At 42.1% G+C, this 22,481-nt stretch overlaps 1 protein-coding gene across 6 annotated transcripts in view; it reads left to right on the top strand.

Annotated features, from left to right (window-relative positions):
* Positions 1–22,481, top strand: part of wnk1b (WNK lysine deficient protein kinase 1b) — a 163,568-nt gene that overhangs the window by 111,864 nt on the left and 29,223 nt on the right. For all 6 annotated transcript variants that reach the window (XM_063058052.1, XM_063058053.1, XM_063058057.1 and 3 more), the window contains 3 exons: positions 3,379–4,799; positions 5,460–5,561; positions 8,602–8,694. In XM_063058052.1, the coding sequence (XP_062914122.1) occupies positions 3,379–4,799; positions 5,460–5,561; positions 8,602–8,694 (1,616 nt within the window). The remainder of the gene's footprint in view (positions 1–3,378; positions 4,800–5,459; positions 5,562–8,601; positions 8,695–22,481) is intronic.

Here is a 22,481-nt window from a genome sequence, read left to right as displayed (position 1 = left end):
AATTGATTTCGTAGGAGTGGGGAAATGTTAAAATACTCTACTTTTCTTATTCTGTATGTTATGAACTACAGACTTTCTGGTTGGCAGAAGGAAAAACTAAAGGAAGCTAAAAAAGTATGGATAAATGGAAAAAAAAAGAAAAGTTTGTTGGCGATAGAAAGTTAACATTTTGGGTCAAAGACCTTTCATCAGAATTGGGAGAAGTTAGAAATTCAGTGTTTTAAATAGCAGTGGGGCAGCAGGGAGAACATAAAGATTGCCTGTGATAGGAAGGAAACTGAAAGAGAACTGGATGGTACACAGGGTTGTGTTGAAAGCATGTTCAGAAGAGGACAAATGTCATGAGAATTCATGGATCACTGGCAGTGGATGTATCCTGTTGGTGACACAGGATGTACTTGGGGATTGTGATGCAGGAATCTAGTACATTGCCAGGTATGATTCAGTGAGTATCAATTACCACATCAATTTGTTGCTTGATTTATGAGACACTCCAGCTGTTTGCAAGGAGTACTTAGCAAAGTTGATTGCACTAGGAATAACTTTGCAGAGTTGAATTCTGTGGATAAGTTAGTGTAAAGTGATCTGTCAAGTTTTAATTTTCTCTTTTCATTGTAATGGTAGATCTGATTTTTCCAGGCAATTTCAGAGGGCACTTGAGTCAACTCACATGAGTGGATCTGGAGTAATATCAGTGAAGGGTGGCAGTTTTTCTCCCTGAAAAATGTTAGTGAACCTGAGGCAAACCAGTTGACCATTTTTGTGGTCATTATTACAAAGAATGATTGATTTTTTAAAAATATAAATTTAAGAATATTAACTGCATATACATTGCACGGCTGTCATATTGTCATTTTACTCTGGTTTTAGGATTATTAGCTTGGAATTTAACTGCTGCACCATGACTGTATCCTTCAGCCAGACTTTTTTATGATTACAATATTATCTCCAAGGAGTCATTAATGAAAAATATGGAACCAAATTAACTGGGCTAATAAGAGAATGCTGATGTAGATCTGTAAGAGCAAGTTTCTAAATTAACTTGATTTCATTTGAGCAGGTTGCAATTGATGTACATTGACTTGTTCACAACAAGGGCATGTACAGAACAATGGTATTGTGGGTCTAACGTTGGGTTTTGGATAGAGAACTGTGCTGAATGTGTCGGTCTTTCTTCCCCACCTTCCTCTTTGTTTTTTTTCCCTGGGTGTAAGGAAATACATGCACAGCATTGTTCTTTGCAGAATTATTATTTGCCTTGAAAGGAATATTTCATTGTTTGCTGGTAATATGAGATTCTCGTGCAGTAAGTAATATGGCAGAGGATCATAAATTTCAAATATATATCAGGGGGATATGAACAGGTTAGTGAAATGGCCTGATGGAAATTGACAGGTGGAAGTGGAAAGTAAACCTTTTGGTAAGAATATTGTGATAATTTAACCTAAGCAGTAGTTTTCGAGATGACATGAACGTGGAACTTGCAGGATTCTTTGTTTTAGTGATAGAGAAAATTGATTATAAAACTAAGAAGCTTAAAGGAAAAAAACTGCACATTTTTTAATTAGAGTATTGTGTATAATTCAATCTAACTCCCTTTTAGATGAATATCAAAACTGCAGAATTAACTAGGTAGCATGGTACTAGGGATGAGAAACTTGAATAATGTGAACTGGAGGTACTATGTTGTAACTAGAGCAATAAATCAAGATTTGATTGCTTTTAGAATGTTGAAGGATTTCAAAAGAGTAAAAATGGAGAAAATGCTGCCAGGATTGGTGGAAATGACCTTTAAAAGACATGAAATTATTTATAGACACATGTTATTTGCCTGGTGATGATCCTGATGGGTTATCTGAAAGTGCAATATTTCCCTTTTCAATATTAATTGTACCTGATTACATGATATTACAATTTCTGTGCTTCAAGTATTAGTTTTCTCTGCTTCCTAGTTCCAAAATTCTTGTGGCTTCCAAATACTCTGATTGAAGTTTCAGATCAAGACCTTTCATCTGAACTGGTCCAGTGTCATCGGAAAGAATATCAACTGTCTATTTCCCTCCATTGATACTGCCCAACCTACTATGTTCCTCCAGCACATTGTGTGTTGCATTTAGGGGTTTTAGCTTGTAAAGAACACCACAAGATATCCCATCCCAGTCAATCGTTTAGGAAACATTTCCATAGGCAGAGAAATCAACATGTTTAGAGCTGTAGTTCTTTAAATTATAGAAACATTTAAATAGTGTTGAATAAACTTGGGCTTCCAACCGGGCATAAGTATCAATTTTAACTGACGTTTTGATGACCTACTCTGCCATCTTCATCAGGGATGATGCTTGGGCATGTCTAGTCTGGTGGTATATATATGCTGTCGTCCGTCCCAACAAAGGGAGACAGGATGGTTGTAAATGCTTAGTGAGGTAGTAAGTCAGAGAATCTATCGCACTGACTATAGGCCTCGGGAAAATCCTCCTTGTGTGTCTTCGGGAGCCGGTAACCTTCTACTTTGATTAACCATGCGAAAACTATTTTGGACCTGGAGGTCTCCACAAGGAAATAAGCTGATTACGCAAAATTTTCTTACAAAATGGCTAAAATCAGGCCCTTAAAAATACCAACGGAAAAAAACAGGAAACCTAACAATGAGGAGGAACCTGTCGTTACTTTCTGTCTTCCCTATGGAAGGATTGCCAGGATCCTGAAGAAATACAGGATTAATACCACTCATAATCCTGTAAGGAAGCTCAAATTAGTTTATGCAGGTCAAAGATGACCTGGGACTCAGGATGGTTGGCATTTACAGGATTCCCTGTGAATGCGGAGCAGCGCATTTCGGCCAGGTGGGACGCACAGTGAAAACCTGCATCAAGAAGCACAGGAGGTGTTTCCATTTGGGTTAACCAGAGAGATCAGTAGTAGCAGAACATTGCATTCACAATTGCCATAGGATTGACTTTGATGGCACAAAACAATGGCTTTTGGGACCACCTGGTGAAGGAAGCCATTGAAATAAAACTAGAGAAAGCAAATTTTAACAAAGACAAAGGTCACACTCTAAGTAAGAACTAGAATTTAATTGTAAACAAGGTGGGACAATGGAAACCTGATTGGATGAGGACTAACCAATCGGATGGGATGGGTAACAAGGTTATATATACCACCAGGCTAGACATGCCGAGGCATAATCCCTGAAGAAGATGGCAGAGTTTGTCAATGAAACGTCGATTAAAATTGATACCTGTACCCAGCTGGAAGCCGGAGAAGAGTTTATTGGTCATATGCACCAGGAAAGCACTAAATCATTTTGGAAAAATAGCTGTGCTTAGAAGGAATCAGATGACATCCTATGCTAACTGATTTTTTTTTGTTTTACAGCTGTTTCCCATAGTCACAATCTAAACCTGTCACACTCGGCTTCGTCAGTGAGTTTGCAACAAGCCTTTTCAGATTTAAAGCACAAACCTTTTCAAGAGGGCCCTAGTACTGCCCCACCTATCTTCAGCCAAACCATTCCACCATTTTCTATGGTAGCTCCAGAAATGGCTAGTGTCAGCCAAGGAATTAATACACAAACAGTGGTGACATCCTCAGGACCTGCTACTGTCGTAGCTGCTAGTTCTGCACCTCAAGCCAACGTGCAAAGTATTCAGTCACAATCAGATGAGCAGTTAACTAATGAAACCATTGCTGGTGTAATTGTCTCTAACACTACTTTGCTGCCTCCAGCCTCGCAGCCAGCTCAGCAGTCAGTTGGTGGCATTTCTGCCAATGTAAGCATTCCAACTTGTATATCTCCACCACAATCATCCCAGATAAGTCTGCAAATAATTGGAGGCTCTGCTGCAAGTGTTTCTGCTCCAAGTTCAGTGTCTCCACCACTGTCATCGCATCTTGTTCAACATTTGATTGGAGGAGCTGCAATCAGTGGTGGGCCTTCAGCTTCAGTTTCTCCATCTTTCACCCAGACTGTGATAGTGCAAGCTTCTCAACAACTTAGTGGTGGTGCTGTGGTCAGTCTGGCAGAATCGTCAGCTCCTCTGAGTACATTACAGAGCCAGACAGAGATTTTGTGCAGTACAACCCAAGCTGAAGATCAGCAGATAGAAGGTAGTGGCATGACTCTGGCAGTCTCTGCATCACCGCCATCCTTACCACCCACTTGTGACACCCAGACTCCTGTGAGCCAGTCCATTGTGGTGCAAACCATTAGTGCACAAAATGTTACTCTACCTCATCCCGTGGGTGTTTCTGTGCCTCTGGCAACCCAGATCTCTGTACCTGGCACAGTATCTGCACAACCTGTTTGCAGTGTTCCTTCTGTACAACAAACACTGATTCATAATCAACCTCAAACAGCTTTTCTTCCAAATCAGCCCCATATTCATTATTCTGAAGTTGACATAGATTTAAATACCAAAGGCACTGGCATTGATGATATCAAGACTTTGGATGAAAAACTTCGATCGTTGTTCAGTGAACATAGCACTGGAGGGTGTCCTCACATTTCAGCGCCTTTAGAAATGGGATTGAACGCAGAGTCTGCTACAATTGATAGTTTACTTGCTGCAGGTAAAGTAACTGGTATCCCGGGGACTTCGACAGTTACTGTCCCGTCCTACCCAGTTGCTACCACAGGTTCTATCATGCCTCCTTCCAGTCTACCTCTTGGCCCTACAGGACTTCCATTAACTATCCAGCAACCTTTGACTCCTTCCAGTTATCCAGCAGTTGTTCCTTCTATGCCCAGTGGGCGACCAGGCACGCCTCCATCCAAACCACCACTTGGCAGATTACCCGTAAGTAAACCCAGAACATATAAAACTACGTACATATTTAATGTTTATGTAAGAATGTGAAACCAGGAATCTGCATGAATAGTAACTGCAGTTTTCAAATAGATCAACATTTTTAAGTTAATTTATGTAAGCACTAAAAGTCTTTATTGAGATTGCAGTGCCAGTCTGAATTGTACTAAATCTTTCCACCTCTTCATCTAATAATTCACGTTATTAAATATTTCACCACATAAATAGTTTGTTGTGCAGCATTCTGTAAAAGGTGGCAGCCTTGGTTCCTATTTTCAGGTGTCTGCCGTTCGTTCCTTTAAACTGCCTGCAAGGAAATGCAACATTTAAAACTAATTTAATAGAATTCTTGAAGTTGTGTACCTGTGGAATTATCATATAAAGTGCTTTTATTTTCAAGTTAATGATGTTTGTGATCTAGTAGAATAATTACAATCATAACCATCAAAGCTGTATCCTAGGATATACTTCGAATGTTTTGTACTTTATTTAAATGTCATGTTGTATTTTGAAACGCTGACTTCCTTTTTTTAACTTGGAGTGTACTGCTTTTTGTGAAATATTGGGAGTATCTTTTAAGACCAATATTTGGTAAGTCATTCACACATGGCCTTAGTTGATGCAACTCCTCTCCCCATTCATTACTTGTAGGTGCAACAGTTAAGTACGGAAGCTCTTGACCAACAATTAAAACAGGCTCTCACTCCACCCACTGAGCAGTTGCCACCTTTTCCAGGACCTTCACTAACCCAGGTGCAATAATATTACCCAAGTGCTCTTTGTGAATTTATTACTCTGTATGCCATGCCATTTGCATGTGATTCATCTCTTGATTGAAAATGATCTGATGCATGTTTTTGTCTTGCTTATTAATCTTTTAACTGTAAGTTATTAATTATTGTATGCAGTGCAAGCTAAACCTGTCAATGCAAAACACAGTTTGGATAAATTGCTTCCTTTTGTCTATATTCATGTTTACCAAATATGGATGAACATATGCCATCAGTCCATATGCAAGTGAATGTACTTTGAACATTTCTGTTCACAAAATGCCTTTTAACATGCATGTGACAGCCAGTGGTTTTAGAATACTGAATCAGTTTATTTGTAGGATCATTATGTGATCATGTTTGAGTATAGTTAATTGTTATTGAAGGCTGATTTAGTACTTGTATACAGGATCATTAGCATAAGTTCTGCCTGTTTCTATCCCAATGCAATTGGCTCCTTATGCCAAAATGTATTAAATTCTGACTGTTCATCCTTCGTATGTTGAATTCATTTGATTCCTGTTGTCTCTAGTAAATTTTCTTTGTACCCTTCCTCTACCCCTTTGGATCCAAGTAATTGTGGAAGATGGTGGTGTTAAAATGTTTGTGAACCCTGTAGAATTTTCTCTATTTCTGCATTAATGTGATCACGTCTTCATGTAAATCCTAAAACTAGATAAAGAGAACCCAATTAAATAGATAACACCAAAAATATTATACTTGTTAATTTATTTATTGAGAAAACAGATTCAATATTACATAAATTTGTTGGAAAAAGTATGTGAACCTTTGCTTTCAGTAACTGGTGTGACCCCTTTTTTACAGCAATAACTTCAACAAACTCCTCTGGTAACTGTTGATCAGTCCTGCACAATCGGCTTGGTGGAATTTTAGGCCATTCCTCCTTACAAAACTGCTTCAACTCTGGGATGTTGGTGGGTTTCCTTGCATGAACTGCTTGCTTCAGGTCCTTCCACAACATTTCTATAGGATTAAGCTCAGGACTTGAACTCGGCCATTCCAAAACATGTATATTCTTTTTAAACCATTCTTTTGTTGATTTACTCTGGTCTTTTGGATCATTGTCTTGTTGCATTATCCAACTTCTATTAAGCTTCAGGTGAGGACTGTGATCCTGACATTCTCCTATAAAATGTCTTGATACAATTTTGAATTCATTGTTCCCTCAATGATTGTAAGCAGTCTGTTCAGGCACTGAGGCAGCAAAGCAGTCCCAAACCATGATGCTCTTTGCATCATGCTTCACAGTTGGGGTGAGGTTTTGTTGTTGGTGTGCAGTGCCCTTTTCCCTCCAAACATAGCAATGTACATTTCTGCCAAAAGGTTTAACTTTTATCTCATCTGTCCACAGAACATTGTCCCAGAAGTGTTGTAGAACATCCAGGTGGTCTTTTGCAAACTTGCGACATGCAGCAATATATTTTTTTGGAGAGCAGTTGTTTCCTTTGTAGTGTCCTTCCATGAACACCATTCTTGTTTAGTGTTTTCTTATATTGGACAGATGAACAGATAATTCAGCAAGTTCTGGATATTTTTACAGGTCTTTTGATATTGCCCTTGGGTTCTTTTTCACCTCCTTCAGCATTGCACATGTGCTGTTGGTGTGATATTTGCAGGATGCCCACTCCTAGTGAGAGTAGCCACAGTACTGAATGTCCTCCATTTGTGGACAATTTTTCTTGCTGTGAACTGATGAACGCTCAGGTCTTTAGAAATGTTTTTGTAGCCTTTCCCAGCTTAATGCAGCACTACAATTCTTCTAAGGTTCTCTGAAAGTTGTTTTTGATCGAGGCGTGGTGCACGTAAACAGATCTTTCTTGAGAAGAACAGACTCTGTCAGTAACCTGACTTTATGTGTCTTTTTATAGGGCAGGGCACCTCTACCTCCCACACCTTTAATCTCATTTTATTGATTTGGAACACATGACACCATATAGCTTTTCTAGAAGGCATTGCCCCAGAGGTTCACATACTTTTTCCAAGAAATACATGTAATATTGGATCATTTTTCTCAATTAAATGAACTAGTATAATGTTTTTTTGTTTCATTTATTTAATTGGGTTCTGTTTATCTAGTCTTAGGACTTGCATGAAGATCTGATCACATTTTAGGTCATATTTTTGTGTAGAAGTACAGAATATTCTACAGGGTTCACAAATTTTCCAGCACCACTGAATTTGATTCCAGTCTTTTGGTGCGCTTTTGTCATCTGTAATCTCAGCTTGGCGATCCTTCAGTTAGTGTGGTCCCATTTCCTGGAAGCCCTCAACATAGTGTTTTGCAAGAAATTGGAAATGGATTAATTTTTGCTCTGGAAACACTGATTTAGATTCTGCAATTTTTATTATAGAATGTTTTTGCCTTTTTAAAAATAGGTTGTCAGCCAAACTTCTGGTCTCTCACTTCCTAGTTCTTTTTCCTGGGACTAATTCCTAAAGTAAAAATTGACAGTTAAAAGCATGGTCTGATATATCTGGATTAGTGGTATATATTGAAGTTCAGAAATTTGAATAATATAAATAGGTTTTGGAAATTGTGTGTTCTTGTAGGTGTGTTTAATTTCTCTATGTCTACAACATAATTGTGCCCAAGAGAGCAGATGAGCTAGTAGTTGAGAAACATTTTTGATGCTTTCAAACTATCTTTTGACTATCTTTTGGGAGGTGTGTGATCCAGTGTGTTAGCTACTCTTGAGTTTTGCTTTAGCACTCCTACTGCCTCAACTTCTGACATTTCAGTAGTTTACAACCCTATTAGCTTGAGTTTCAATCATATATTTTAAGAAAGAAGTAATATTGGTAACAGTTTGTATTTTAATTCTTTGAACTGCATTATTTGAGAGGCTTATTTATTTGCTCTGCAAAATGACTTGTTGAAACTTTTCAGGAAGTTTTTATTTGTAGCTGCAGTGAAACTAAATCTGAAATAATATTATGAATCTGCTTGTGTTTTGGGAGGTTAAGCACTATTTATAGATGATTTAAAACTTGCTGTTCTTCAGTCACAACAACCTTTGGACACGTTGGATGCCCAGTTAAGACGAGCGCTGAGCCCAGAGACTGTACAAAACGTGCCTGCTTTTACATCAGTGCAGGTGAGTGCCAAGATATTAATAAGCAACTTTTCAAACTTGGAGGTGTAGTTTAAATTGCTAATTTTGTTAGAGGCAGTGTAATCATGTTGACAAATTTGGAGCAATAAAATAAGAATTTCACAACATAAGCTGGTAGTATTAAACCTGATTCTGATTGTGAATTGCATTTAAGCATATGTAATCGAGCTATATCAGATATGTTCAACAGCTTTTTGGGTTTTAAAGCATTGTCGTTTGCAAAATAAGTTGTTCAGAAACGTTCATATTAGGTCCACTGAGTATATGTTGCAGAATTTTTTTTTGTCATCAGAGCAGCTTGGCTAAGTTTGTAACTGGTCTTTTGAGCTGTTGGATCATATGTTTGAAAATCTGCAGTTGCATAGCAGCAAAAATATTTTTTGATTTGCAACAGGTTTAGCCTGCAATGGACCAAAAGCAAATGGTTTCTATGAAAATAACTGTCCTGTCTTTGGACAAGTTATTGGGTCCAAAAGCATTTCAGGTTGAGGAATATTTTCAGTACTTTCTGTTTTGTTTGTATCTGCATTAGAGTTTGATTAATTTGCAGATTTGACTCAGATTTACAGCATGTTTTTAACATTGGAAAAGGTGCTTAAAGCATAGTACACTAAACCCAGGCCCATTATTCTGTGTTACATAGAAAATAGAACAGTACAGCACAGCACAGTACAGGTCCTTCAGCTCATATTGTTGTGTTGACCTTTTTAACCTACTTTAAAATCAGTTGAATCCTTCTCTCCACATCGCCCTCCATTTTTCTTTCATCCTATCTATGAGTCTCTTAAATGTCCCTAATGTACCTGCCTCTTACCAGTAACCCTGGCAGCACATTCTGCAGACGTACCACCAATTATGTATATTAAAAAAATTCCTCTGATATCCCCCATATACTTTGCTCTAATCACCTTTTAAATTATGCCATAATAGCCATTTCCATCCTGAGTGGAAGAAGCGTCTGGCTGTCCACTTGAACTATACCTTTTATCATCTTGTTCACCTCCATCAAGTCACCTCTCTCCAAAGTGAAAAGCCCTAGCCCACTCAACCTATCCTCAAAAGACATTATCTCCAATCCAGGCAGCATCCTGGTAAATCTCCTCTGCACCCTCTCGAAAGTTTCCATCTCCTTTCTATATTGAGGGGACCAGAACTGAACACAATATCCAAGTGTGGTCGAACCAGAGTTTTATGGAGCTGCAGCATTAACTCCTGGCTCATGAACTCAATTCCCTGACTAGTGAAGGATAACACACCATATGCCTTCTTAACAACCTTATCAACTTGTGTAGCAACTTTGACGGATGTATGGACATGGACCCCAAGGTTCCTCTACACTGCTAAGAATCTGGCCATTAATCCTATATTCTGCCTTCAAATTTGACCTTGCAAAGAGTATCACTTCACACTTTTCTGAATTGAACTTCATCTGCCTCTTCTCAGCCCAGCTTTGCATCCTATCAATATCCCTTTGTAACCTATTGAGAACCTTCCACACTATTCACCACTGACCTTTGTATCATCTTTAAACACTCTAACCCACCCTTTCACTTCCTCATCCAAGTCATTTATAAAAAAAAACCCAAAGAGCAAGGGACCCAGAACAGATCCCTGTGGAGCACCACTGATCACCAGCCTTCAGTCGGAATAAGTTCCACCTACTACTACCTTCTTCCTTAAAAGCCAATTCTGAATTCACACAGCCAAATTCCCCTGGATCCAGTACCACCTCAGTTTCTGAATGTGACTACCGTGGGGAGCCTTGTTAAATGCCTTTCTAAAAATGCCTGATTGAATTTTTTGATGATGTGACTAAACACATTGTTGAAGGTAGAGAAGTAGATGTAGTGTATATGGATTTCAGCAAAGCATTTGATAAGGTACTCCATGCAAGGCTTATTGAGAAAGTAAGGAGGCATGGGATCCAAAGGGACATTGCTTTGTGGATCCAGAACTGGCTTGCCCACAGAAGGCAAAGGGTGGTAGTAGACAGGTCATATTCTGCATGGAGGTTGGTGACCAGTGGTGTGCCTCAGGGATCTCTTCTGGGTCCCCTACTTTTTGTCATTTTTATAAATGACCTGGATGAAGAAGTGGAAGGTTGTGTTAGTAAATTTGCTGATGACACAAAGGTTGGGGGTGTTGTGGATAGTGTGGAGGGCTGTGAGAGGTTACAGTGGGACATTGATAGGATGCAAAACTGGGCTAAGAAGTGGCAGATGGAGTTCAACCCAGATAAGTGTGAGGTGGTTCATTTTGGTAGGTCAAATATGATGAAAGAATATAGTATTAATGTTAAGACTCTTGGCAGTGTGGAGGGATCTCGGGGTCTGAGTCCATAGGACACTCAAAGGTGCTGCGTAAGTTGACTCTGTGGTTAAGAAGGTATACAGAACATTGGCCTTCATCAATTGTGCGATTGAGTTTAAGAGCGGAGAGGTAATGTTGCAGCTATGTAGGACCCTAGTCAGACCCCACTTGGAGTACTGTGCTCAGTTCTAGTCGCCTCACTACAGGAAGGATGTAGAAACCATAGAAAGGGTGCAGAGGAGATTTACAGGGATGTTGCCTGGATTGGGGAACATGCCTTATGAGAATAGGTTGAGTGAACTCGACCTTTTCTCCTTGGAGCACCGGAGGATGAGAGGTGACTTGATAGAGGTGTACAAGGTATTGATCATGTGGGTAGTCAGAGACTTTTTCCCTGGGCTGAAATGGCTAGCACGAGAAGGCACAGTTTTAAGGTGCTTGGAAGTAGGTACAGAGGAGATGTTAGGGCTAGATTTTTTATGTGGTGAGTGCATGGAATGGGCTGCCAACGACAGTGGTGGAGGCAGATATGATAGGGTCTTTTAAAAGATTCCTATATAGCTACATGGAGCTTAGAAAAATAGAGGACTATGGGTAGCCCTAGGTAATTTCTAAGGTAAGGACGTGTTCAGCATAGCTTTGTGGGCTGAAGGGCCTGTATTGTGCTGTAGGTTTTTCTATGTTTCTAAAAGTCCATATACACCACATTCACTACTTTACCCTCAGCAATTTGTTTTGTCACTTTCTCAGAGAATTCAGTCAGGCTCCTGAGGCATGGCCTGTGCCTCACAAAGTCATGTTAACGATCCCTAATAGACTATGCTTCTCCACATACTAGTAAATGTTGTCTCTAAGAATCCTCAACAGCAGTTTTCCCACCACTGATGTAACTGGTCTATAATTCCCAGGATGATCCCTGCTACCTTTTTTGAATGAAGAAGAAGAAAGCCCTTAACTCCAAGTGGAGTCATCGGGATGCCGTCATGATGGCGTTTTTTTAGTAGGCTTTCTTATTTTTACGAGGCTGAGTTGCTAGCTCGAAGCTCAACCCAGCATGGATGGAAAGCCTGCAAGGGAGCCGGCTGGATTTGAACTCGGGAGGCCTCGCTCTGAAGTCCGACACTGATGCCCCTACGCCACCAGCTGGCGAACCTTTCTTGAATAATTGTATTATATTTACCAGCCTCCAATCTTCTGGTACTATTTCTATGGCCAGTGAGGATGCAAACATCATTGCCAAAGTCGTAGTAATCTCTTCCCTTGCTTCCTGTAGCATATCACACCAATATATTCATGTATAATATACAATATCTTTATATACTGGGGTGTATCCCGTTAGGGCCCTGAGACTTAACTGTTCTAATGTTTTTCAAAAGTTCCAGCACATCCTCTTTCTTAATGTTGACATATTCCAGTATATACGATACAATCACCCTGTTCTACACAGTCCTCACATTTATCAGGGTGTCTCTGTTTGGGGAATACGGAAACAAAGTGCTTATTAAGGACCTTCCCTACCTCCTCTGATTCCAGACAAATATTTTCCCTTCTACCACTGGTTGGTCCTTCCCTCACTCCAGCCACTCTCCTTTTATTCATGAACATGTAGACCGCCTTGGGGTTTTTCTTTATTCTACTTGCCAAGGCCTTCTCATACCCCTTCTAGCTCTCCTAAGTCCATTGTTAAGCTGTTCTTTGGCTACCTTGTAACTCTAGAGCCCTGTCTGGTCCTTTGTTTCCTAAATCTTAAGTATGCTTCTTTATTCCTCCTGACCGGATGGCTCCCATGTCTTGTCAACTATGATGCTTTCAGCCTGACATTCTGTCCTTGCCTCAGTGGGACAAATCTATCTAGAACCTCATGTGTGTTCCTTAAACAATGTGCACATTTTTTATTGTGCATTTCCCTAAGTATACAATAACTATTCCCAATTTACGCTCCCAAGTTCCAGCCTGATGACACTATAATTCACCCTCCCATATCTTCTGTTCTTATCCCTGCCCAACACGATGGTAAAAGTCAGGGATTGTGGTCATTATCTTGCAAATGCTCAACACCAATGAAATCAGTCACTTGATCAAGTTCTTCGTCTTGTACCAGCTCCAGTATGGCTTCTCCTCTAGTCGGCCTGTCGACATATTGTGTCAGAAATCCTTCCTGGAAACACCTAACAAATTCTGTGTCATATAAATTTTCTGCACTAAGAAGGTGCCATTCAATATTGGAGAAATTGAAGTCACTCTGACAACAACCCTAACAACAGGAATTCTGCAGATGTTGGAAATTCAAGCAACACACATAAAAGTTGCTGGTGAACGCAGCAGGCCAGGCAGCATCTCTAGGAAGAGGTGCAGTCGACGTTTCGAGACCCTTCGTTGGCCTGAAACGTCGACTGCACCTCTTCCTAGAGATCCTGCCTGGCCTGCTGCGTTCACCAGCAACTTTTATGTGTGTTGCTGACAACAACCCTGTTACTTTTTCACCTTTTCAAAATCTGCCTCCTGATCTGCTCCAATTAGTGGGCATGGTCTATATAATACAGACAGTAGTGATTTATCCTTTCCTGCTTCTGACTTCTGACACTGACTTGGTAGACAATTCCTCTGTGATGTCTTCCATTTCTGTGATACTTTTCCTGATTAGCAATATCACTCCGCACTTGTCCCTTTCGAAACATCTAAACACTGGAAATCAAGGAGCACTTGGCTTTGTGACATCCAAGTCTCTAATGTTAGCTATGTTGACGATCCAGGTACTAACCCATGCTCTAAGTTCATCACCCTTGTTCCTGATGTTCATTAAAATAGACACATTTCTTAAGGACCTCATCCCTTTTCCTACCTGTGTTGTTGGTACAAATATGTACCATGACATTGGGCTGTTCACCTTCCCCCTAAAGAATGCCGTGTTCCTGATTTGAGACATCCCTGACCACAGCAACTGGGAGGCAACATACTATAGAACATAGAATAGTACAGCACATTACAGGCCCTTTGGCCCACAAAGTTGTGCCGACCCTCGAGCCCTGCCTCCCATATAACCCCCCACCTTAAATTCCTCCATATACCTGTCTAATAGTCTCTTAAACTTCACGAGTGTATCTGCCTCCACCACTGACTCAGGCAGTGCATTCCACACACCAACCACTCTCTTGAGTAAAAAAACCTTCCTCTAATATCCCCCTTGAACTTGCCACCCCTTACCTTAAAGCCATGTCGTCTTGTATTGAGCAGTGGTGCCCTGGGGAAGAGGCACTGGCTATCCACTCTATCTATTCCTCTTATTATCTTGTACACCTCTATCATGTCTCTTCTCATCCTCCTTCTCTCCAAAGAGTAAAGCCCTAGCTCCCTTAATCTCTGATCATAATGCATACTCTCTAAACCAGGCAGCATCCTGGTAAATCTCTGTACCCTTTCCAGTGCTTCCACATCCTTCCTATAGTGAGGTAACCAGAACTGGACACAGTACTCCAAGTGTGGCCTAACCAGAGTTTTATAGAGCTGCATCATTACCTTGCGACTCTTTAACTCTATCCCTCGACTTATGAAAGCTAACACCCCATAAGCTTTCTTAACTACCCTATCTACCTGTGAGGCAACTTTCAGGAATCTGTGGACATGTACCCCCAGATCCTCTGCTCCTCCACACTACCAAGTATCCTGCCATTTACTTTGTACTCTGCCTTGGAGTTTGTCTTTCCAAAGTGTACAACCTCACACTTCTCCGGGTTGAACTCCATCTGCCACTTCTCAGCCCACTTCCGCATCCTATCAATGTCTCTCTGCAACCTTCGACAAACCTCTACACTATCTGCAACACCACCAACCTTTGTGTTGTCTGCAAACTTGCCAACCCATCCTTCTACCCCCACATCCAGGTCGCTAATAAAAATCACGAAAAGTAGAGGTCCCAGAACAGATCCTTGTGGGACACCACTAGTCACAATCCTCCAATCTGAATGTACTCCCTCCACCATCACCCTCTGCCTTCTGCAGGCAAGCCAATTCTGAATCCAGCTGGCCAAACTTCCCTGGATCCCATGCCTTCTGACTTTCTGAATAAGCCTACTGTGTGGAACCTTGTCAAATGCCTTACTAAAATCCATATCGATCACATCGATTGCACTACCCTCATCTATATGCCTGGTCACCTCCTCAAAGAACTCTTATCAGGCTTGTTAGACACGATCTGCCCTTCACAAAGCCATTCTGACTATCTCTGATCAGACCATGATTCTCTAAATGCTCATAGATCCTATCTCTAAAAATCTTTTCCAACAGCTTTCCCACCACAGACGTAAGGCTCACTGGTCTATAATTACCCGGACTATTCCTACTACCTTTTTTGAACAAGGGAACAACATTCGCCTCCCTCCAATCCTCCAGTACCATTCCCATGGACCACGAGGACTTAAAGATCCTAGCCAGAGGCTCAGCAATCTCTTCCCTCGCCTCATGGAGCAGCCTGCGGAATATTTCGTCAGGCTCCGGGGACTTATCCATCCTAATGTATTTTAACAACTCCAACACCTCCTCTCCCTTAATATCAACATGCTCCAGAACATCAACCTCACTCATATTGTCCTCACCATCATCAAGTTCCCTCTCATTGGTGAATACCGAAGAGAAGTATTCGTTGAGGACCTTGCTCACTTCCACAGCCTCCAGGCACATCTTCCCACCTTTATCTCTAATCGGTCCTACCTTCACTCCTGTCATCCTTTTGTTCTTCAAATAATTGAAGAACGCCTTGGGGTTTTCCTTTACCCTACTCGCCAAGGCCTTCTCATGCCCCCTTCTTGCTCTTCTCAGCCCCTTCTTAAGCTCCTTTCTTGCTTCCCTGTAATCCTCAATAGACCCATCTGGTCCTTGCTTCTTAAACCTCATGTATGCTGCCTCCTTCCACCTGACTAGATTTTCCACCTCACTTGTCACCCATGGTTCCTTATCTTCCTCACTGGGACAAATTTATCCCTAACATCCTGCAAGAGATCTCTAAACATCGACCACATTTCCATAGTACATTTCCCTGCAAAAACATCATCCCAATTCACACCCGCAAGTTCTAGCCTTATAGCCTCATAATTTGCCCTTTCCCAATTAAAAATTTTCCTGTCCTGTCTGATTCTATCCTTTTCCATGATAATGCTAAAGGCCAGGGAGTGATGGTCACTGTCCCCCAGATGCTCACCCACTGAGAGATCTGTGACCTGATCCGGTTCATTACCTAGTACTAGATCTAGTATGGCATTCCCCCTAGTTGCCCTGTCCACATACTGTGACAGGAATCCATCCTGGACACACTTAACAAACTCTGCCCCATCGAAACCCTTGGAACTAAGCAGGTGCCAATCAATATTAGGGAAGTTAAAGTCACCCATGATAACAACCTGTTATTTTTGCACCTTTCCAAAACCTGCCTCCCAATTTGCTCCAATTTGTATCTCTGCTGCTACCAGGGGGCCTATAGAATACCCCCAAAAGAGTAGCTGCTCCCTTCCTGTTTCTGACTTCTACCCATACTGACTCAAAAGAGGATCCCGGTACATTACCCACTCTTTCTGTAGCTGTAATAGTATCCCTGACCAGTAATGCCATCTCTCCTCCCCTTTTTCCCCCCTCTCTATCCCTTTTAAAGCATTGAAATCCAAGAATATTGAGAACCCATGCCTGCCCTAGCCAAGTCTCTGTAATGGCTACTACATCATAATTCCGTGTATGTATCCAAGCTCTCAGTTCATTACCTTTGTTCCTGATGCTTCTTGCATTGAGGTACACACACTTCAGCCCTTCTCCCTGACTACCTTTACACCGTTTATTCTGCTTCTCTTTCCTCAAAGCCTCTCTATATGTTAGATCTGGCTTTACTCCATGCACTCCTTTCACTGCTCTATCGCTCTGGGTCCCAACCCCCTTGCAAATTAGTTTAAACCCTCCCGAACCATGCTAGCAAACCTATCTGGGTGTCTCTTTCACGCCACAAAATATCCCTTCTGTTTCCCATTAACAATTGACCCCTATCATCACTGCTCTCCTGTTCTTCCATAAGATCGAGGAACAGAATTAGGCAATTTGATCCATTAAGCCTGCTCCATCATTTCATCATGGCTGATCTATTTTTCTCTCACCCTCCATTTCCTGCCTTCCTTTCCCTGTACCCTCCCCTGCGTATCCCTTCATGCCCTGATAAATTGAGAATCTATCATCCTCTGGCTTAAATATACATAAAGACTTGGCCTCCACAGCTGTCTGCGGCAAAGAATTCCACAGATTCACCATTTTCTGGCTAAAGAAATTCCTCCTCATCTCCATTCTAAAAGGATGCCTCTTTATTCTGAGGCTGTGTCTTGGACTCTCGCACCATCATCCTCTCCACATCCACTGTATCAAGGCTTTTCACCATTCAATAGGTTTCGATTAGGCCGCCTCTCAGTCTTCTGAATTTTAGTATTCACTACAGGTTTAGAGCTATCAAACAGTCTTCATATGATAAGCCATTCAATCCTGGAATTATTTTTGTGAACCTCCTTTGAACCCTCTCCAGTTTCAGCATATCCTTTCTAAGATAAGAGGCCCAAAACTGCACACCATACTCCAAGAGAGACCTCACCAGTGCTTTATTAAGTCTCAACATTGCATCCTTGCTTTCATGTTCTATTCCTCTTGAAATGAATGCTAACATTGCATTTGCCTTCTCACCACAGACTCAACCTGCAAATTAACCTTTCGGGAATCCTGCACAAGGACACCCTAGTGTTCGGGGTGTTTAAATGTTTGGGGTTCTAACGTTTAACTGTCATTCATTCTTTGGGGGCACCCCTCTGTTTTCGTGGATGGTTGCAAATAAACCATTTCAGGATGTACATTGTATACATTTCTCTGACATTAAATGTACCTTTGAAACCTAGTCCCTTTGTGCCTTAGATTTTTGTATTTTCTCCATTTAGAATACAGTCAACCCTTTTACTTCTTCTACCAAAGTACCTGACCATACACTTCCTGACATTGTATTCCAATTGCCCGTTCTCTTAACCTGTCTTAAGTCCTTCTGTAGCTTCTCTACTTCCTCAAAACAACCTACCCCTCCACCTATCTTCATATTGTCTGAAAACTTTGCAACAAAAGCATCAATTGTATCACCCAAATTATTGACCTATAATGTAAACAATCAGTCCCAATATAGACCCCTGTGGAACACAACTAGTCACCGGCAGCCAAGCCGAAAAGGCTGCCTTTATTTCCACACTTTGCCTCCTGCCAATCAGCTACTGCTTCAACCATGTTAGAATCTTTCCTGTAATACCACAGGCTTGTAGCTGGTTAAGCAGCCTTGTGTGGCACCTTGTCAAAGGACTTCTGAAAGTCCTACACAACGTCAATTCTCCTTTGTCTATCCTGCTTGTTATTTCTTCAAAGAATTCCAAAAGATTTGTCCCGCGGGATTTTCCCTTGAGGAAACCATGCTGACTATGGTCTATTTTATCATGTCTTCAAGTACCCTGAAACCCCATCTTTAACAAATGACTTCAACATCATCTCAATCACTGAGGTCAGACTAATTGGCCTATAATTTGCATTCTTCTGGTCTTCCTCCCTTCTTGAAGAATGAAGTGACACTTGCAATTTTCCAGTCTTCTGGAACCATTCCCAAATCTAGTGATTCTTGAAAGATCATTACTAACGCCCCCACAATCTCTTCAGCCACCTCATTCAGAGCCCTGGGGTATACTCCATCTCTTCCAGGTGATGCCACTCTTTTCTTCTTCTGGAGCCGGGCTCAGAGACCCAGTATCAGAGACCTGGTTTCTATGGCTTTCCCCTGTTAGGTCAGCCCTCCTTTCCGCAGTAGTAAATCAAAGTGGTACATTTGTTATTGAGGGTAACTGACACAGGGGTACTCTGTATTATCTCTCTATTCCCTATCCCTTTCCTGACAGTCACCCAGCTATTTGCCAGCTTAGGTGTGACTACCTCCTTGTAGCTCTTATCTGTCACCTCTTCATTCTCCTTAATCACCTGAAGGTGATCTAGCTTCAGCTTCAGTTTCCAAGCAGTCTGCAAGGAGCTGCAGACTGGATGCATTTCTCGCAGGTGAATCGGAGAATGGGGTTTCACGGATATCCAATATCTTGCATGAGGATCACATCACAGACCTGGAATCCATTCTCACTTCTCTAGGTACTATTTAAAAAAAGGGAAATTTGACAAAAACTTAATCGTAGCCTCCACCTCTTCTTGCCAAAGTGTCAGTTCTCCACTCTAACAGTGGCCACTCCCATAATGACCATACAAACTTTTTTTTATTATTGGCCCTTGCCATATGCCTAATAACCTGAACGAACTCAAGTTCTGCAAAATCTCGACTTTGCCCCGTTAGTTTTTGAAATCTGCAAGCAGTTGTCCCCACAAAAAGGTATTTGATACTGTTTACATCATAAAGAGTGTCAAATACAATTTTCAGGAATTGAAGCAACACACATTAAAGTTGCTGGTGAACGCAGCAGGCCAGGCAGCATCTCTAGGAAGAGGTACAGTCGACGTTTCAGGCCGAGACCCTTCGTCAGGACTAACTGAAGGAAGAGTTAGTAAGAGATTTGAAAGTGGGAGGAGGAGGGGGAGATCCAAAATGATAGGAGAAGACAGGAGGGGGAGGGATGGAGCCAAGAGCTGGACTGGTGATTGGCAAAGGGTATATTAGAGGAGCATGGGACAGGAGGTCCGGGGAGAAAGATAAGGGGGGGGGGGAATCCCAGAGGATGGGCAAGGGGTATAGTCAGAGGGACAGAGGGAGAAAAAGGAGAGTGTGGAGAAAGAATGTGTGTATAAAAATAAATAACAGATGGGGTACGAGGGGGAGGTGGGGCATTAGCGGAAGTTAGAGAAGTCGATGTTCATGCCATCAGGTTGGAGGCTACCCAGGCGGAATATAAGGTGTTGTTCTTCCAATCTGAGTGTGGCTTCATCTTTACAGTAGAGGAGGCTGTGGATAGACATGTCAGAATGGGAATGGGATGTGGAATTAAAATGTGTGACCACTGGGAGATCCTGCTTTCTCTGGCAGACAGAGCATAGGTGTTCAGCAAAGCGGTCTCCCAGTCTGCGTCGGGTCTCGCCAATATATAGAAGGCCACATCGGGAGCACTGGAAGCAGTATATCACCCCAGCTGACTCACAGGTGAAGTGTCGCCTCACCTGGAAGGACTGTCTGGGGCCCTGAATGGTGGTAAGGGAGGAAGTGTAAGGACATGTGTAGCACTTGTTCCGCTTACAAGGATAAGTGCCAGGAGGGAGATCAGTGGGGAGAGATGGGGGGGACGAATGGACAAGGGAGTCGCGTAGGGAGTGATCCCTGTGGAAAGCGGGGGGGGGGGAGGGAAAGATGTGCTTAGTGATGGGATCCCGTTGGAGGTGGCCGAAGTTACGGAGAATAATATGTTGGACCCGGAGGCTGGTGGGTTGGTAGGTGAGGACCAGGGGACCCTATTCCTAGTGGGGTGGCAGGAGGATGGAGTGAGAGCAGATGTACGTGAAATGGGGGAGATGCGTTTGAGAGCAGAGTTGATAGTGGAGGAAGGGAAGCCCCTTTCTTGAAAAAAGGAGGACATCTCCCTCGTCCTGGAATGAAAAGCCTCATCCTGAGAGCAGATGCGGCGGAGATGGAGGAATTGCGAGAAGGGGATGGCATTTTTGCAAGAGACAGGAGGCTGTGGAAGTGAGCGAGGTCCTCAATGAATACTTCTCTTCGGTATTCACCAATGAGAGGGAACTTGATGATGGTGAGGACGAATACACTCGTGAAGTTTAAGAGACTACTAGACAGGTATATGGAGGAATTTAAGGTGGGGGGTTATATGGAAGGCAGGGCTTGAGGGTCGGCACAACTTTGTGGGCCAAAGGGCCTGTAATGTGCTGTACTATTCTATATTCTATAGTATGTTGCCTCCCAGTTGCTGTGGTCAGGGATGTCTCAAATCAGGAACACAGCATTCTTTAGGGGGAAGGTGAACAGCCCAATGTCATGGTACATATTTGTACCAACAACACAGGTAGGAAAAGGGATGAGGTCCTTAAGAAATGTGTCTATTTTAATGAACATCAGGAACAAGGGTGATGAACTTAGAGCATGGGTTAGTACCTGGATCGTCAACATAGCTAACATTAGAGACTTGGATGTCACAAAGCCAAGAAGTGCCCCTTGATTTCCAGTGTTTAGATGTTTCGAAAGGGACAAGTGCGGAGTGATATTGCTAATCAGGAAAAGTATCACAGAAATGGAAGACATCACAGAGGAACTGTCTACCAAGTCAGTGTCAGAAGTCAGAAGCAGGAAGGGATAAATCTACTGTCTGTATTATATAGACCACGCCCACTAATTGGAGCAGATCAGGAGGCAGATTTTGAAAAGGTGAAAAAGTAACAGGGTTGTTGTCAGCAACACACATAAAAGTTGCTGGTGAACGCAGCAGGCCAGGCAGTATCTCTAGGAAGAGGTGCAGTCGACATTTCAGGCCGACGAAGGATCTAGAAAGGGGAGGCAGGGTTTGAGGGTCGGCACAACATTGTGGGCCGAAGGGCCTGTACTGTGCTGTACTATTCTATGTTCCATGACAGGGTGAGAAGAGGAATAGTCCAGATAGCTGTGAGAGTCAGTAGGCTTATAGTAGCCATCAGTGGATAAGCTGTCTCCAGAGACAGAGACAGAGACAGAAAGATCTAGAAAGGGGAGGGAGGTGTTGGAAATGGACCAGGTAAACTTGAGGGCAGAGTGAAAGTTGGAGGCAAAGTTAATAAAGTCAACGAGCTCAGCATGCGTGCAGGAAGCAGTGCCAATGCAGTGGTCGATGTAGCGAAGGAAAAGTGGGGGACAGATACCAGAATAGGCACGGAATGTAGATTGTTCCACAAACCCAACAAAAAGGCAGGCATAGCTAGGACCCATACAGGCGCCCATAGCTACACCTGTAGTTTGGAGGAAGTGGGAGGAGCCAAAGGAGAAATTATTAAGAGTAAGGACTAATTCCGCTAGACGGAGCAGAGTGGTGGTAGAGGGGAACTGATTAGGTCTGGAATCCAAAAAGAAATGGAGAGCTTTGAGACCTTGCTGATAGGGGATGGAAGTATATAGGGACTGGACATCCATGGTGAAAATAAAGCGGTGGAGGCCAAGGAACTTAAAATCATCGAAAAGTTTAAGAGTGTGAGAAGTGTCACGAACATAGGTAGGAAGGGATTGAACAAGGGGGGATAAAACCGTGTCGAGGCATGAACATAGGTAGGAAGAGATTGTTTGCGTTCAGAAATTGAAACTTCATTTCTTTTTATTTTCTTCAGTAAAGTTGGTTATAGTAAGTTGCCTTCAGTTAGCATCTAAACAAATGACACTTGGTCGAACTCTCGTTATTTTTTGTGCGTTTAAAACAAAGGGGAAGCCAAAATGGTTTTGATGCTATTTCAAT

This window comes from Mobula hypostoma, chromosome 9 (assembly GCF_963921235.1).
Source record: "Mobula hypostoma chromosome 9, sMobHyp1.1, whole genome shotgun sequence".
In the NCBI taxonomy this organism is placed as follows: domain Eukaryota; kingdom Metazoa; phylum Chordata; class Chondrichthyes; order Myliobatiformes; family Myliobatidae; genus Mobula; species Mobula hypostoma.
This window is presented reverse-complemented; position numbering and strand designations above follow the sequence as displayed.